This window comes from Sparus aurata, chromosome 22 (genome assembly GCF_900880675.1).
Source record: "Sparus aurata chromosome 22, fSpaAur1.1, whole genome shotgun sequence".
Classification (NCBI taxonomy): domain Eukaryota; kingdom Metazoa; phylum Chordata; class Actinopteri; order Spariformes; family Sparidae; genus Sparus; species Sparus aurata.
Window position 1 is genome coordinate 30671579 of NC_044208.1, and position 15464 is coordinate 30687042.

The 15464-nt window shown below is 41.9% G+C and overlaps 1 protein-coding gene across 1 annotated transcript; it reads left to right on the forward strand.

The window, feature by feature from the left end:
* The first annotated feature begins 785 nt into the window (after positions 1 to 785).
* On the forward strand, positions 786 to 14928 carry LOC115574094 (NACHT, LRR and PYD domains-containing protein 7-like). The gene is given in 10 exon segments (XM_030405337.1): positions 786 to 819; positions 2321 to 2431; positions 3035 to 3160; positions 5599 to 5697; positions 6027 to 6759; positions 6762 to 7818; positions 8129 to 8302; positions 11290 to 11463; positions 11622 to 11668; positions 13367 to 14928. Coding segments are annotated over 6 exon segments (2751 nt in total). The 5' UTR covers positions 786 to 819; positions 2321 to 2431; positions 3035 to 3160; positions 5599 to 5697; the 3' UTR covers positions 13933 to 14928.
* Positions 14929 to 15464: the final 536 nt, after the last annotated feature.

Genomic DNA, 15464 nt, shown 5'->3' on the forward strand with positions numbered 1-15464 from the left:
CACAGGTGCAGTTACACTACCTGTCCACCAGGTGTTGCTAACTGACATGTAATGAACTACAGATCAGCAGTTTGATCACATTCGGACTTACTGATAAGATGTGATGTGAGTTTGACATGTATTTATGAATACATGAAGTATTCTGGATGACTTGTAGAGAACTGGAGTGAAACTGTAGAGAACCACTGCGCAGGTTTTCTGAGCAGCAGCAGCTTGTAAAAGTTTAAATAGTAAATGCAGTCAGCAGATACAACCAAGCTGTCAAATAACCAAAACATCACATGACAATAAATAAGAAGAGAAGAAAGAGAAAACTGTGTCATATCTAAATATGTGCTGCTGTCACAAACAGACCATCATCAGGCTGAACGAGTCGGATCAAAGTCAAAGTTCCATCAGACTCTTTAAATACAAAGTCCAGCTCACATGAGACGCTGGATTCTACTGATCCTGGAGCAGCTTCATTAAAGACATGACAGGACCTGAGTCCTCTGTGTGTGTGTGTGTGTGTGTGTGTGTATGTGTGTGTGTGTGTGTGTGTAATCTCTTTCTTCACATTGAGCTGACTGACTGACGACCAGTGAACTGTCTTGACCTTTTTTATTTGTTTCTCCTGCGTCCTTGTTCCGTGCAGGAAAAGCACTGATTCCTCCAATTGTCTGGTTTCTGCTTAGTTTCACTTCACATTCTGAACAGCTCAACACTTTCATCGGAACAAGAGGTTTTGTTACCTCACTGGTTGTTTTTCCCAACAGTATCACTCAGAGTACAAAGTGCAGAGGCTCACATGTCAAGCTACAGATGAAAACCGCCTTTCATGTGAGTAAAACAACAATAGTTTTCACCATCAAGTTGTTCGTAAGATGCATTCTTCTGTTTAGAATTTAGTTCAATTGGAGATTTTGAAAATTCAACTCTAAATGAGTCATGTTAGCTCAAGGGACCTGCTAGGCTGGTTGAATTTGTTTGCTGAGGGATGAAAGTGACAACTACACAAGCCAGAATTTATTGTTTAAGTGAAACATGTCATCGACCTAAATGTAAAAGGAAACATCACATTGATTTTAATTCATTTGAGCTCAACATTTAAATTTACTCAAAAGTAGTAACTGGGTCATTCCACACTAATTTACCCAAAGATTTGGTGAACTTTTCTCAGTTCATGTTGTAGATTTTCTTGAAGACAGCCTTGTTGAAACTTTTATTTAATTCACGAGACCTTGTAAAATCCTATCGCTGTACTCCAAATAGGTTCTTTACGATAATTCATGAAGTTTGGACCTCTGATTGTCTGTATATATTCTGGGTATTCTCAGCCTCACCAACATCTTATCTTTCACTGGATTGGGTTGACATTTTCCTGAACATCACAGAAACCCTCAGGATCATTTACAACATGTAGTCATTTGTAATGTAATTGTATCACATTTGAATCATTTGGTCCTGTGTAAAACATGGAGTGACACAGATCTTGTTAAACAGCTTCAGAGCTGAAAAACACCTTTTAGCTTATTTTGACTGTAGATTTTCACAAGAAGGATTTTTCATGTTATTATTATTATATTGACATTAATAGAGCAAGTCTGGAATTATCCCACTTGAAACAGGTTCAGAGTGCAGTCATAGGATTTTTTAAGCTGCCATGAATCTAATAGAAGTCCGTAGTTAACAGGAACTGGAAGATAAAAGATTTAATCATATATTAGCAAAAACACAATAGGTTGATGGTGCTGAATTTTCATGATGGAGATAACTGTGACTCAATATAATCGGTAATATCTTCACTTGATGACTTGAAGAAATGATCTATCTGGCTGACAAGGTCCTGTATAAGTTTCCTGATTTATTTTGAGTTGCCTCAGCCTGTCACTACGACTGAAGGCAGGGATGAGATGAGATGTGTGTAAATTCTACAGAATCAAACTAAAGAACTAGCGGGGGATGAGGCTATTATTTACATTTAGGACGCTTATCAGACTCTTTTGTCCAAAGTGACTTCCAGTAATTCAGACATACATTCATACACTTATGGTGATGGCTGCCATGCAAGGTGCTGACCAGCACATCAGGAGCAGTTTGGGGTTCAGTATGTTGCCCAGGGACAGTGATTTTTAGCTCTGTTATATTCACATAATCTGCTCTTAAACAGAGTTGATGCTCCACAAAAGCAGGAACAGGCTCAAGACTTCCTCTTCAGAACATTCAAGAATTTACTTAATAATAATAGTGTTTGTTTCATGTTAATAACAGTATTGAGAACTGATGTCCTGCAATGCAGATCTGTGTTGTAGTGACTGATCATGTTGTTGTGTGTGTGAAGGTGTGAAGGTGTGGGCTCTGCTATGAATCAGTGTGAGGAGACAGAGGAGGGAGTCCGTCCCTCTAAAACCACTCTGTGTGGGGAACATGACAGCCAGACCAAAGCTCAGGGGTGAGACAACCATCTGTACCTGTCCACCACTGTAAAACGTCTGTTAGCATTCAACTTTCCTGAGATGTGCTCTCATCAGTGTCACTGATCATTTCATTCTTGTCTGTAATATTTATCAGTTATAAGAACACTGTTGCCCTCAGGTACTGTTACACCTGCCTTGATTTTCCCCTCCCATCCGACTGCCAGTCAGTTCCCAGTTTGTTTCATGTTTGTTCCCAGTTGGGAATCGAGGCGACTGTAACTATAGGTATGACTTGCGCTAAAGTTTCTGTGGTTTGCAGAAATGTTCCCTGCCAACATTTTATCTAGCGACTGGACTGAAACCCTTCAAGGTGAATGGCAACGTTTAATCGTCAGTTGTTGTTTACTGAGTCCTGTTCAGACAATGATTGTGTGGTATGTCATACACCGCTCTAGTTTTCTTCACAGTCTTTAAGGTGTACCAGAAGGGATCTTAAGGTGTTGAATGGTTTGCGTCCAGTCATGAAATGCAGAAGACCATCTTTTAACTGTCCATGACTCTTCTCAATATCACAGTTCAGCACTCAAATCACTCCTCCATTTGTATTAACACTCAAAGCTCCCTGTGTTGTGTTGAAGCCCAGAGCAGCGGCAAACACCATCCTCTACTGAACCTGGACCTGAACCTAGCAGTGTGTCCATCAAGAGTGACTGGTCTATGGGGCGTCTTGATAATTTCAAAGGACAACAGTCACCTGAAACACAGTGAGTTATCATAATGTGACCATGAAATGTTGACATTTACAAACTTTCACCACTTGAATAACGTCTATTTAGAAATATGCAATCATTATTTAAATTGTAGCCATATTGCCAGAAAAAGCTGAACAAAAGCCGTACAACTCTTAATTGCTCTGAAACTAAATGTGAAGTAAAGTCAAACTGCAGCCAGAATGCAGAGTATGCAGCCTTATTTAGGAATCCAGGATAAATATAACATTACATCATAAAAGTAGTCCGACTCACCGACTCTAGGCTTTGGATGTATTCCTGCATATGGCCGACTATTTCAGTTGACATTCGTCTGCCTACCACTGTGTGTATGTTGCTGTTTTCAAAGTCAACCTCTCTACAGGAAACATCAACAGCAACCTCCTAGCTAGCAACCTAATACTGGCCCTTTCTCAAACCCAAGAATTGAAAGAACAGACTTATGTCCTTGGAGAGAATGTTCTTGCTAACTGTTCTTGGAAGAATGATCTTCTAGTAAACAAATCTTGAAGAGACTCTGCAGGTCTGATAAAACCAGTATCATAGCAGCTATGCTAACCTCTCATTGAGTCGCCATTGTTGTTTTCAAAGGTATAGTCACCTGGAGCATGCCTTTTTCCCAGAGCCCTATGTTCCCAAATTTCTAAGATTTTTCTTCTAAAATTAGACCCCATGTTCCCACATTTCCTTAGGGTTAGGGTTTCCTTAACCCCTAACCCTAGCCATTAAATTGAAGGGAAAAATAGGAACACAAGACCTCAATTTGAAAATGTCAGAGAAATGGGGGAACATAGGGCTGTGGGCAGTGTTGCCACAGCTACCTTGAAAAAGTAATCTGATTACTCTTTTTAAAAACTAAGTTACTTTACTGATTGTAACACCAAGCATGGCATTGATAGTAGTAGGGATCTTGTTTATTATGGTAACAAAATGAGGGTGAGTCAACCGTGTTTAAGGGCAGCATTTCCTCTACAACATACCGCCCGAGTAACTTCTTCAACTCTCCCCCACTTACTTGTTTTGCACCGAAGTCCAGCTTTTGTTGTTTGGGTGGTGGAGGACCTCCTGCAGGAGTCGAGGCCGTGGCTTTGCTCACAGCTCTCTGCTTAACACCACCTGGTGGGACTTGCTCTGTAAACTTAACTGTGCTGCTTCTTGTTTCTTCAAATTTGATTTTTGTCATGATTTTGAAGCTTAATAGTACTTTGTCGCCAGCACAAAGAGTGTACAACGAACCTTAATATTCTCATCTTTAGCTGACATGAACTCAAAATAATGACTATTTCCAGCTAGAAAACGTGCATCTCTCTCCTCCCTCCATTATTGTTTGTGTTTGTGTCACTGCGTGGTGTACACGTGAGTTGTCCTCATGCTGAAAAACGTGACTTGTCGCATATGTGACATCACTTGCCGAGACGCAAGAAGAAAGCAAAAATATATATTTGTCAGGCTCGGCAAAACGAGAGGACTCAGATGCAGATAGGCAGCTGTAATGACAGGTTTTATTTTCTGCTTCGTATCTCTTAAGACAGAATGACAAATCAGATGGCTATGAAAATCTAAGTGTCCAGAGGACACAGCAAGAACAAATAAACACAAGAAGAACAAAAAACACTCCTGTAGGAGGAAAAAGGAAGACTACGCTATTCTTAAAATATGACTTTCTATGAAAACATTAATAAACAAAAATCACTCTCAGAGGAAAAGCACACAGGCTATGAAAATTAACTACTCTATTAGCTGACAAAATTACAACAGAAAACGCTCCAAACAGAGGACAAACAAAACGCTCCAAAATTACTTAACTAGAACAAACAAAAGACTGACCAAAAAACTATTAACACAAATTCACTCTTCTTCAGAGGCATACAAAAACAGAAAGCAAAACGTGGGACTACCTAACTGTGAACAAGACAAGGCTGAGATTCAGGGCTGGATGTATTCGACATGAACGAACAAAATACCCTGGCAACGCAGACAGGGGTTAGACAAAGACTATATACACATGAGGGGAGGGAGCACAGGTGGAAACAATCAAGGATCAGGTGACACAAGAGGAAGGGCAAGTGACCTGAAACGAGAGGAGAGTTACCTTTCAAAATAAAACATGAAATTCACAAGACAAAAAACCCAAGACAGGACATCCCTCACTGCGGTGTGACAATATTTTTACTGAGGAAAATTACAAAAATAATAGTAACGCACAGTGACTTGAATAAGTAACTTTAATCTGATTACTGGTTTGGATATTCGGCCATATGGACATAGCTTGAAGCCTTGCAAGGCAGATTAAAAGATCACATAATTGTATGATCTTGTGAATGCAGCTGCCTCGAAAAGTCAGGACATTGGGACGATCAAAAAATTTGCCAACAAATCTAAGAATCAAGACTTCAGACTGCTCTTCATTGTCAAAATATTGTCTCTCACAGAGAAGACTGTCCTGCACCCACCTGTGTGTCCATTAAGAGTGACTACTCTATGGGTCTACCTCTTCACTTCAGTGATGAGGAGATCTCTGCCAAGCAAAGGTAAGAATATAAAACCAATGAGCTTGTTACTCTCTCCTCTCACTTAACAGTAAGTTATGTCCTTCAATTGGCTGATTCATTTTTTCTTTGATGGAGAGATGAAATGGAGAAAACATAGTAGAAGGTTACAATTCCAAAACCTGTTGTAAATATTCTGCATACCTGTGAAGCTGATGTATGAATTGTTTCAGCAACTACAACTACTGAGAACAACTACTACTCTTATGTTGAGCTGATTACACTTAATGGAGGGAAAAAAATACTTAAATAAATAAATTGTTAACATTTTCTCAAGATTCCATTTTTGGATGTTTTGCTTTTGTCATCAGATGATAAGCTGTACCGTGGTAAAACTGAAGTCCAAACTGAAGAAGAAGTTCCGGTGTGTGTTTGAGGGGATCGCTAAAGCAGGACACCCAACCGTTCTGAATCAGATCTACACAGAGCTCTACATCACAGAGGGAGGGACTGTAGAGGTCAATGATGAACATGAGGTCAGACAGATTGAAACAACATCCAGGAAACCAAACAGACCAGAAAAAATAATCGGAAGAGAAGACATCTTTAAAGCCTCGCCTGTAAGAGATGAACCAATCAGAACAGTGTTGACAAAGGGAGTTGCTGGCATCGGGAAAACAGTCTTAACACAGAAGTTCACTCTGGACTGGGCTGAAGACAAAGCCAACCAGGACATTCAGTTCACATTTCCATTCACTTTCAGAGAGCTGAATGAGCTGAAAGAGGAAAAGTTCAGCTTGGTGGAACTTATTCATCACTTCTTCACTGAAACCAAAGAAATCTGCAGGTTTGAAGAGTTCCAGGTTGTGTTCATCTTTGACGGTCTGGATGAATGTCGACTTCCTCTGGACTTCCACAACACTGAGATCCTGACTGATGTTACAGAGTCCACCTCAGTGGATGTGCTGCTGACAAACCTCATCAGGAGGAAACTGCTTCCCTCTGCTCGCCTCTGGATAACCACACGACCTGCGGCAGCCAATCAGATCCCTCCTGACTGTGTTGACATGGTGACAGAGGTCAGAGGGTTCACTGATCCACAAAGGGGGGGTACTTCAGGAAGAGATGAGGAGATGAGGAGCAGGCCAGCAGAATCATCTCCCACATCAAGACATCACAAAGCCTCCACATCATGTGCCACATCCCAGTCTTCTGCTGGATCACTGCTACAGTTCTGGAGGACATGTTTAAAACCAGAGAAGGAGGAGAGCTGCCCAAGACCCTGACTCAGATGTACATCCACTTCCTGGTGGTTCAATCAAAACTGAAGAACATCAAGTATGATGGAGGAGCTGAGAGAGATCCACACTGGACTCCCGAGAGCAGGGAGATGATTTAGTCTCTGGGAAAACTGGCTTTTGAGCAGCTGCAGAAAGGAAACTTGATCTTCTATGAATCAGACCTGACAGAGTGTGGCATCAATATCAGAGCAGCCTCAGTGTACTCAGGAGTGTTCACAGAAATCTTTAAAGAGGAGAGTGGACTGTACCAGGACAAGGTGTTCTGCTTCGTCCATCTGAGTGTTCAGGAGTTTCTGGCTGCTCTTCATGTCCATCTGACATTCATCAACTCTGGAGTCAATCTGCTGGCAGAAGAACTAACAACCTCCCGGTGGTCTATTTTCATAGAACACAAATCACAATTAACACACTTCTACCAGAGTGCTGTGAAGAAGGCCTTACAAAGTGCAAATGGACACCTGGACTTGTTCCTCCGCTTTTTCCTGGGTCTTTCACTGGAGACCAATCAGAATCTCCTACAAGGTCTGCTTACACAGACCAGAGGTAGGTCAGAGACCAATCAGGAAACAGTCAATTTTATCAAGAAGAAGATCAGTGAGAATCTGTCTCCAGAAAGAAGCATCAACCTGTTCCACTGTCTGAATGAACTGAATGCTGGTTCTCTAGTGGGGGAGATCCAACAGTACCTGAGTTCAGGAAGTCTCTCCACAGCTAAACTATCTCCTGCTCAGTGGTCAGCTCTGGTCTTCATCTTACTGTCATCAGAAAAAGATCTGGACGTGTTTGACCTGAAGAAATTCTCTGCTTCAGAGGAGGCTCTTCTGAGGCTGCTGCCAGTGGTCAAAGCCTCAAAGAAAGCTCTGTAAGTGGATGAACAGTGATTCAGCAGGTAGTACTGGTTTTCTGTTGATTGCAATCGGTGATTCAATGCTTAGCTTTTCCAGTCCACATGTCAGAGTGTATTTGAGAAAGCACTGAACACCAAATGACTCCTGATTTTCAGGCCAGTGCCTTGAATGATGGCATTGGTGAGTGATGAAAAAGAAGTAGGTCTGGATAAACATATACATGTAGCCCATCAACATTCTCCAAGATCAAATAGTTTCACATCATATCCTGGAGAAAAGGAAATTATTTGAATTACCTCATGTTTATGGTTGATTCTTCTTCAGGTTAAATGGCTGTGCTCTATCCAAAAGAAGCTGTGAAGCTCTGTCCTCCATTCTCAGCTCCCAGTGCGGTAATCTGACGGAGCTGGACCTGAGTAACAATGACCTCCAGGATTCAGGAGTGAAGCTACTGTCATCTGGCCTGAAGAGTCCTCACTGTAACCTGGAAACTCTCAGGTCAGATTTGTGTTTGGACATTTTAGCAAATGTGAATTGAAGACACCTTAAACCAACATGTTTTTCTTTTCTGTGTGCGTGATTCAAACAAGTTTTAGAAGAAACACATGAAATGACATTATATCAAAATGTATATGTATATATATAAGGTATGTACATTTAGACTCTGTGATATTTTATCTTTGTTCAGCAACAGCCATGTTCTTTCCATGTATTTTTTATTTAAGTTTGGTGAATGTGCTGAATGCTATGAATCCTTGTAAAAATGGGCATCCAGACCTATATCGATACTCAAGAATGCCAAGAAATTACTTTTATGTCACACTCATTTGTTTTCTTCATTACTGTGTGATTTGTGCAAGTGTGGTGAGGATGTACATGTGACAGAAACTGACTTCTAGGCCTGAACAATTAAATGATAGCAATATGTATCAGCAGTATGAAAATACTTGTGTATACATTAAATGCAAAACAATGGAAAGGAAATAACAAATAGTCCCTGGCTCATTAAAGTATGTGTAAAGCAAAATCAGCCATTTTCTTCTAAACACATTAAACAGGTCATAAATGTGTTTACTTAAAACATGTAAAAGCCATTCGGCCATGTAGAATTTAATTTTGGAGCTAGGCTCACAAACTGTTTTTCAACATTTCTGTGTTCAGGATTTAATGGGCGGTTCAGAAATCATGCAAATCATAGGGCCGCGTTACGTAACGCGGCCCTATGATTTGCATAAACCCGGCCCTGCTGCGGAAGTGGTATAAATACATTCAGCGCGTCAGCTTCAGCGGTTCTCCCACTCGCTCTCCAGTCTTGGATAGCATTGCTTACAATAGTTTGCAGCTAGCTAACTAGCCAACAAGTCAGCTAACCAGTCACGTCTCCTCCACATTGCTCTGCATCTTTCCTGGATGCCACAGTGTGCAGGGTGACGGAGCTGTTAGCTTATTTAAGTTTCCTTCGGATGACAACATAAGGAAACGGTGGATCGATTTTGTCAAAAAGAGCTAACGTTACTGTGGGGAGTTAAACATCACCACCAACACCTCTCTGCAGTGTCCACTTTACCCCTGACAGTTTCAGCAACTATCACCAGGTAATGTCTGGATTTATGCAGAGTCCGTTGACACTGGTCACTGGGACCCTCACGAACCGACCCTCTCCGTCCCCGGCTTGCATCCTCTCCTCCCGCCGACAGCGAGTGACACCGGCCTTATGTGGCCGCCGCCGCAGCCGACCCTCTCCGTCCTGCTGACGGCGGGTCCCACCGGCATAATGTGGCCGCCGCCGCCGCCCCTCTCCGTCCCGCTGACGGCGGGTCCCACCGGCACTATGTAGTATCAGGGCCGCATTATTGGTGAGCCGTCCCAGTGTGAACGGATAATCCGGAGGCATGGAGCGAGGGCGTGTCGGTCTGACAGTCTGATAACTGCACAGGTCCTTCACTCAACTAAATACAGAGAAATGTCCCACAAAGCAACGTTACATGACCGAACAAAAGTAACATAGTAACTGTAACTGTCTTTGGCGATTTATATGAGGAAAAGAAATACCACAGCTGTATGTGGAGAAGCGTCTGTCCTCCTGTCCGTCCTCCGCCTGTCCTATCGACTCTCCCTCACATTTCTGCTCAGAAAACAGCGTTTGTCACACTTGTCACAAGAGTGTTTAACTCACCGAGTGTTTGACGAAAATAAATCACCGCGACCGCCAGCCCTCCTGACCAAGACTTCAGGGAACTTTCCCCCAGAAAACAGCCTCCGTCCCTGCGACTGACAGAGTCAGACGGCGTCCTGTTTACTGATGGTGATTATGTATAATTATGTCGTTTAGCGCGAAAAACTTCACTCCGTCACTTTCCAGGATGTTTGGTGGGTCAGGATCTCAATCACTACACATTATAACAGCATCCATATGATTATAAACTGTCCGCGGGTTTAGATAGACAAGAGGAACACCTGGGGAACACCTGGGGAGACACCGACGTCATTAACATGACGTGTCCCCCCCGCGCTGCATGGGCATGGTTCCAGCGCCTCTAACTGACACGCCCCCAGCGTTTCACAGCAGAAAGAAGTGCTTGTTTTTCCATGATTTAGAGACCTAATTTTATATACTTAGCAATTTTTTTAATCTTTCAAATTTGGCTCACCAAAGGTGACAGTGTGTGTCCCTGATCTTGCACCTCCAATAGAGATGTATTCCATCCTGTCGGTAAGATAAGAGTGGAACCAGTGTCAGTGAGTCTGATGGTGTGATGTAGCCGGTTGAGAAGTATACAGTGGTTGACAGTGTCAAGGAGGATGAGAAGAGGGTGAGCCTCCAACAGTGGGTTTGTTTTTCCTCTCCACTTTGCTCATTGCAACATACTATGCGCAACCTGGAAACAGAGGGGTGGGGAGTCGCTAACGGAGTGAGACATAAAAAAAACCCCACAGAGGTTAAGAATGGACAACAGCATGTCACTTAAAAACTATAACCAAACAAGCACCAGAGCCTCTGCTGTAGAAATCACATTGTCTTACCGTATCGGTGCAGCTTTTGTGCCTGCTCAAATAAATTGGAAAAGCAGACGTACTCTACAGTGGCCTAGGAGGTACAAGCCCTACACCGCCTTTGAACTGTTAACTCACACAGTAACTCTGGTGATGTCTGCTTTTCTTGCGGTCTGATGCAACCTCTTTGGCCTCTGTACAGGTTTTCTGCTCCTCCTCTCTGGGTCACTCATCCTCCGGAGCTGCTCTTCACTACAATAGCTTCTAGGCTCGTTAGGTAGAGTGGACAGTGGTATGCAGGGCATGTTGCTGCTGTGCTGCCCTGTCAGAGCAGTGGCATTACTAGGATTTTACCTGGACAACTATGGCTAATGATCAGCTCTGTCACTGGCTGATTGTTTTACAAACCAACTGCAATAAAAACACAAGTACAGCCCATTAAAACCGGAGTGAGAAAATTAGTACTGACAGATTGGAATGTTTCTTTACAGGCTGTCAGGCTGTCTTATCACAGAGGAAGGCTGTGCTTCTCTGGCCTCAGCTCTGAGCTCCAACCCCTCCAATCTGAGAGAGCTGGACCTGAGCTACAATCATCCAGGAGACTCAGGAGTGAAGCTGCTGTCATCTGGACTTGAGGATCCAAACTGGAGTCTGGACTGTCTGAGGTATGGATGGAGAACAAGCGCTCACACCTTGTTCTTGTGATCAACTAAAAAATAGTAGTAAGAATAGTAGTAAGAACTCATATTAGCTAGAAAACCATCCAGTGTTAAGGTTATTAAATATTTGTTTTTCCCTTGTTTGACCTTGTTTCTGCCTCCAGGATGGATAATTGCGGTGGAAAGAGGCTGGCACCTGGTTTGAGAAAGTGTAAGTGTGAATTCAACTTTTTTCACTGGAAAAGAATACAACATACTAAATTTTGGCGTAATACAAATTTGAAGGCTGTCACACTTTATTTAATAAAAACCCGGTCATGTCAGATTTGATCTATATAGCATAACATCACAAATAACAGTTGCTTCAGGGGCTTTACAATCTATACAGTGTTTGACACCCTATGTCTGTAGAGCTTTACAATCTATACAGTGTTTGACACCCTATGTCTGTAGAGATTCACTTTGGGTAAGCAAAATCCTCCCAAATATGATTTAAAAGGGTAAATGAAAGAAGAGATCCTTCTGGCAGGATGAACAGAAAACCTGCATAGATGAAGATGCTGTATGTAGAGATCAGAGCAACAAAATCCCCTCATCAACAGATGACAATGACCACATTTCTGATCCATGTAGTTTGTAAGAAATTTGTGAGGAATGTGGATCCAGGAGGACACTTAACAACTTCAGCTGTTCTTAATTGTAACCTGGGCCATATGACCTCCTCTGCCCATGGTGACCTGAAAGAGGACAAGCAACGGAAACTAGATTAGGTAAAAAATTCAATACAATACAAAGAGAGAAAGAGAAAGAGAAACACAGGAGACCCAGTGGCTGAGAACTGCCTGGGAACCGGCTGGCAGTCAGCTCAGGAGAAAACTCAGGCTGCCATTGTGTCTGCCCTAACATTTTAAAATAAATGCTGGAATGTTAAGCCATGCCAAGACCCAACAGTCCCCTTTATCCACATTGAATTGTACTCACTCATACACTACTACTCAAAAGTTTGGAGTCTGTGAAAAAAAAGGTTTTCCATGAAAACTGATTATTTCATCAAATCAGTTGCCAAAAGAATACAAAATGTAGTCAAGACATTGACAAGGTTAGAAATAATGATTTTGTTCTTCGAACTTTAAACTAAGAACTCACTTTCTCACTTGTTGTACTGCTACACTTGAGGGGCGCTGACAGAAAGGAGGCTAGAGGAGTAACTACAGTGTTAGCTAGAAGTGTAGGGCCTGTGACCAGGCTGCTGATAGGTAGGACAGAGAGAAAGCAAAGCAAGAGATGCTAAATTTTATGTGTGATGTCACTTTATGACTTAAGTACAGGAGTCTCAAATTCAGATTAGCTTTGGGCCACAACTATCAGAGCTGGGAACTGCGATGGTGAGGACTCAAAAGCACGACTGACACAGAGAAGGCAAGGTAACAGAGTTGACTGAAGTCAGGGTTTGGTACACGGTGGGTCAGGCAGCGGAGCAGCCAAATCTGACAGGGATCAGGCAGAGGCGAGGAGGTCTGGTACACGGGAAAACAATTAGCGGGGCAAACTAATCCGGCAGGGTTCAGGCAGAGGCGAAGTTGAAGGAACTCACAAGAAAGGTCATAACCAGGAAAGCTAGAAGCACTAGGGATCAAAAAAGCTGGAACACTAAGTACAAAGACTAAAGACCAACTGGCAACAGACAAGGGAAACACAGGGACTATAAAATACACACACAAGATAACCAGGTGAAAGTAATCAGGGTGGGGGGAAGACAATCAGGGGGAGGGCAAAAGAATGAAGGTTGTTCTTGCTTTGCTCTTAAAAATGATATTGTATAGAAAATGCTGTCAATCTGCCATTATTGACAAACACATTAGTGTTTACATGATAAACTTAATCTGTGTTGTGTCTTTATCTCCATCAGATTTCCAAGAACTCACAGTGGACACCAACACAATGAACAGAAAACTCAAACTGTCTGACACCAACAAGAAAGTGACATATGTGACAGAGGAGCAGCCATATCCTGATCATCCAGAGAGGTCTGACTACTGCTGGCAGCTGCTGTGTAGAACTGGTCTGACTGGTCGCGGTTACTGGGAGGTCGAGTGGAGAGGAGAGGTTGTCATTGCAGTGACTTACAGAGGAATCAGTCAAAGGGGAAAGGATAGTAATTGCAGGCTTGGATGGAATGATCAGTCCTGGAGTCTGTACTGCTCGAACAAATGTTACGCTGTCTGTCACAATAACAGAAGAACAGTCCTACCTCTCTCCTCCTCCTCTGTCTCCTCTGTCTCTAACAGAGTAGCAGTGTATGTGGACTGTCCTGCTTGCACTCTGTCCTTCTACAGAGTCTCCTCTGGCTCACTGATCCACCTCCACACCTTCAACACCACATTCACTGAACCTCTCTATCCTGGTTTTGGATTTGGGTTTGGGTTAAGTTTTGGAGTTAAGCCCACGTCCTCAGTGTATCTGTGTGAACTGTAGAAGGGAATCTCTTGGATGAAGAAAGACACAGCTGACAGAAAACAGTGGCTGAACTTCAGAACTACAAAAAGTGAAGTTATTTTCTGAGAGCTAAACTTGTGTAAAAGTGTATCGGAGAAAGAAGTTGGAGGGTTTCACCTTCAGTGGTGAGTGTTCAGCATGTGCACATGTCTTGGCTGCAGAGACATTTTGTGGCTTTAATATTTAGGTCAGAGGTTTTCACAGGTGGAGAAATTAACTCGCAAATGTCTGTATTATTAAGGTTCCATTTGAGTAAAAGTAAAACATTAAAATAAATCATTATTAGTATAATTTGGTTTTCTGGCAATACTGTAGATGTTCTAATAAGAACAAAATAAACTGACAAAATGTCAACAAAACATTTTGACTGCATTTTTCCTTCTAAACAGAAAAATACAACCATCCACCGTCTGAACTCAAGTTTTTCTCTCTGACTGAACTCAGACCAGTTTAATCTCCTTATTAACTCATCGTCAAACACACTTAATTCAGACTAGACTCAAACTGAATCACAGTCACCAGAATAGTGTTGGTTTTTCTCCACAGTCACCTCTGATTCAGTCCAAATAAATCCTCAGTGCACAGTAACATGTGAAAATATTCATTCCCTATACACTGATGATGTCCGGCGCTCTCTCTCTGTCCTCTCCAGTCCTTGCCTGTCATGTCTTCTCGTCCCCGGAGTCATAGTCTTGGTCAGAGCTGCTGTAAATCACCTCTGTACTGTGTCCTCTGTCTTCACACTGACTTCCATCACTCTCAGAGTTCAGTCTCAGTCTGGTGTCCAGCCTGGTTGAGCTGATTACATTCATGATGCTTTTTCTTTAGAAATGGAATTTGTTCTGAACTATCTTTGTGTTTGTGTCTGTTAACTGAACCAATAACAATCAAATCACAGATGTACTTTATTAAGTCTTGTGTTTTCCCTTATTTTATATTGTATAAAAGTTGTCCTGAATGAAAAATAAAGTTGTGTTGGCGGATGAAGCTTCCTGAAGCACTCACATATTATGAAGCACGATGCTGACATCTGCTGGTCCACATTAAGTCTACAACTAGTGGAGACTTGAAACATTGAGGCAAATTACCATATCAGTGTCCCAATTTGATACACAGTTCAATAAACTTAACAGGCTAGCAGTTATTATTTAAGTACTCTGTTGTGAAGATTTACATTGTGAGGAGACAGGCATTTTCACTTTGACTTGTCTATAAGGAAGATCAAGACATAAATGACTCAATAGTATATAACTAAATGAATAAGCCATTTAATGAACCAGAATTGTTACAAATTTTACTTTTGTATTAATTGACCTATTTATTTAATGTCCCTCTTAATTTTTATCACCATCTAGTGGACAGGGGACATTTTATTTTCGGTTTTCTCTGATAATGACTGAGTTTCTGTCTTAGATAAAATGTCATTTTAATGATAAAAATATACACACTAGTCCAAACACCAACAAAGCATCAACATTAATTAGATTATCTCTTCAGGCTGTTCAGGGAGA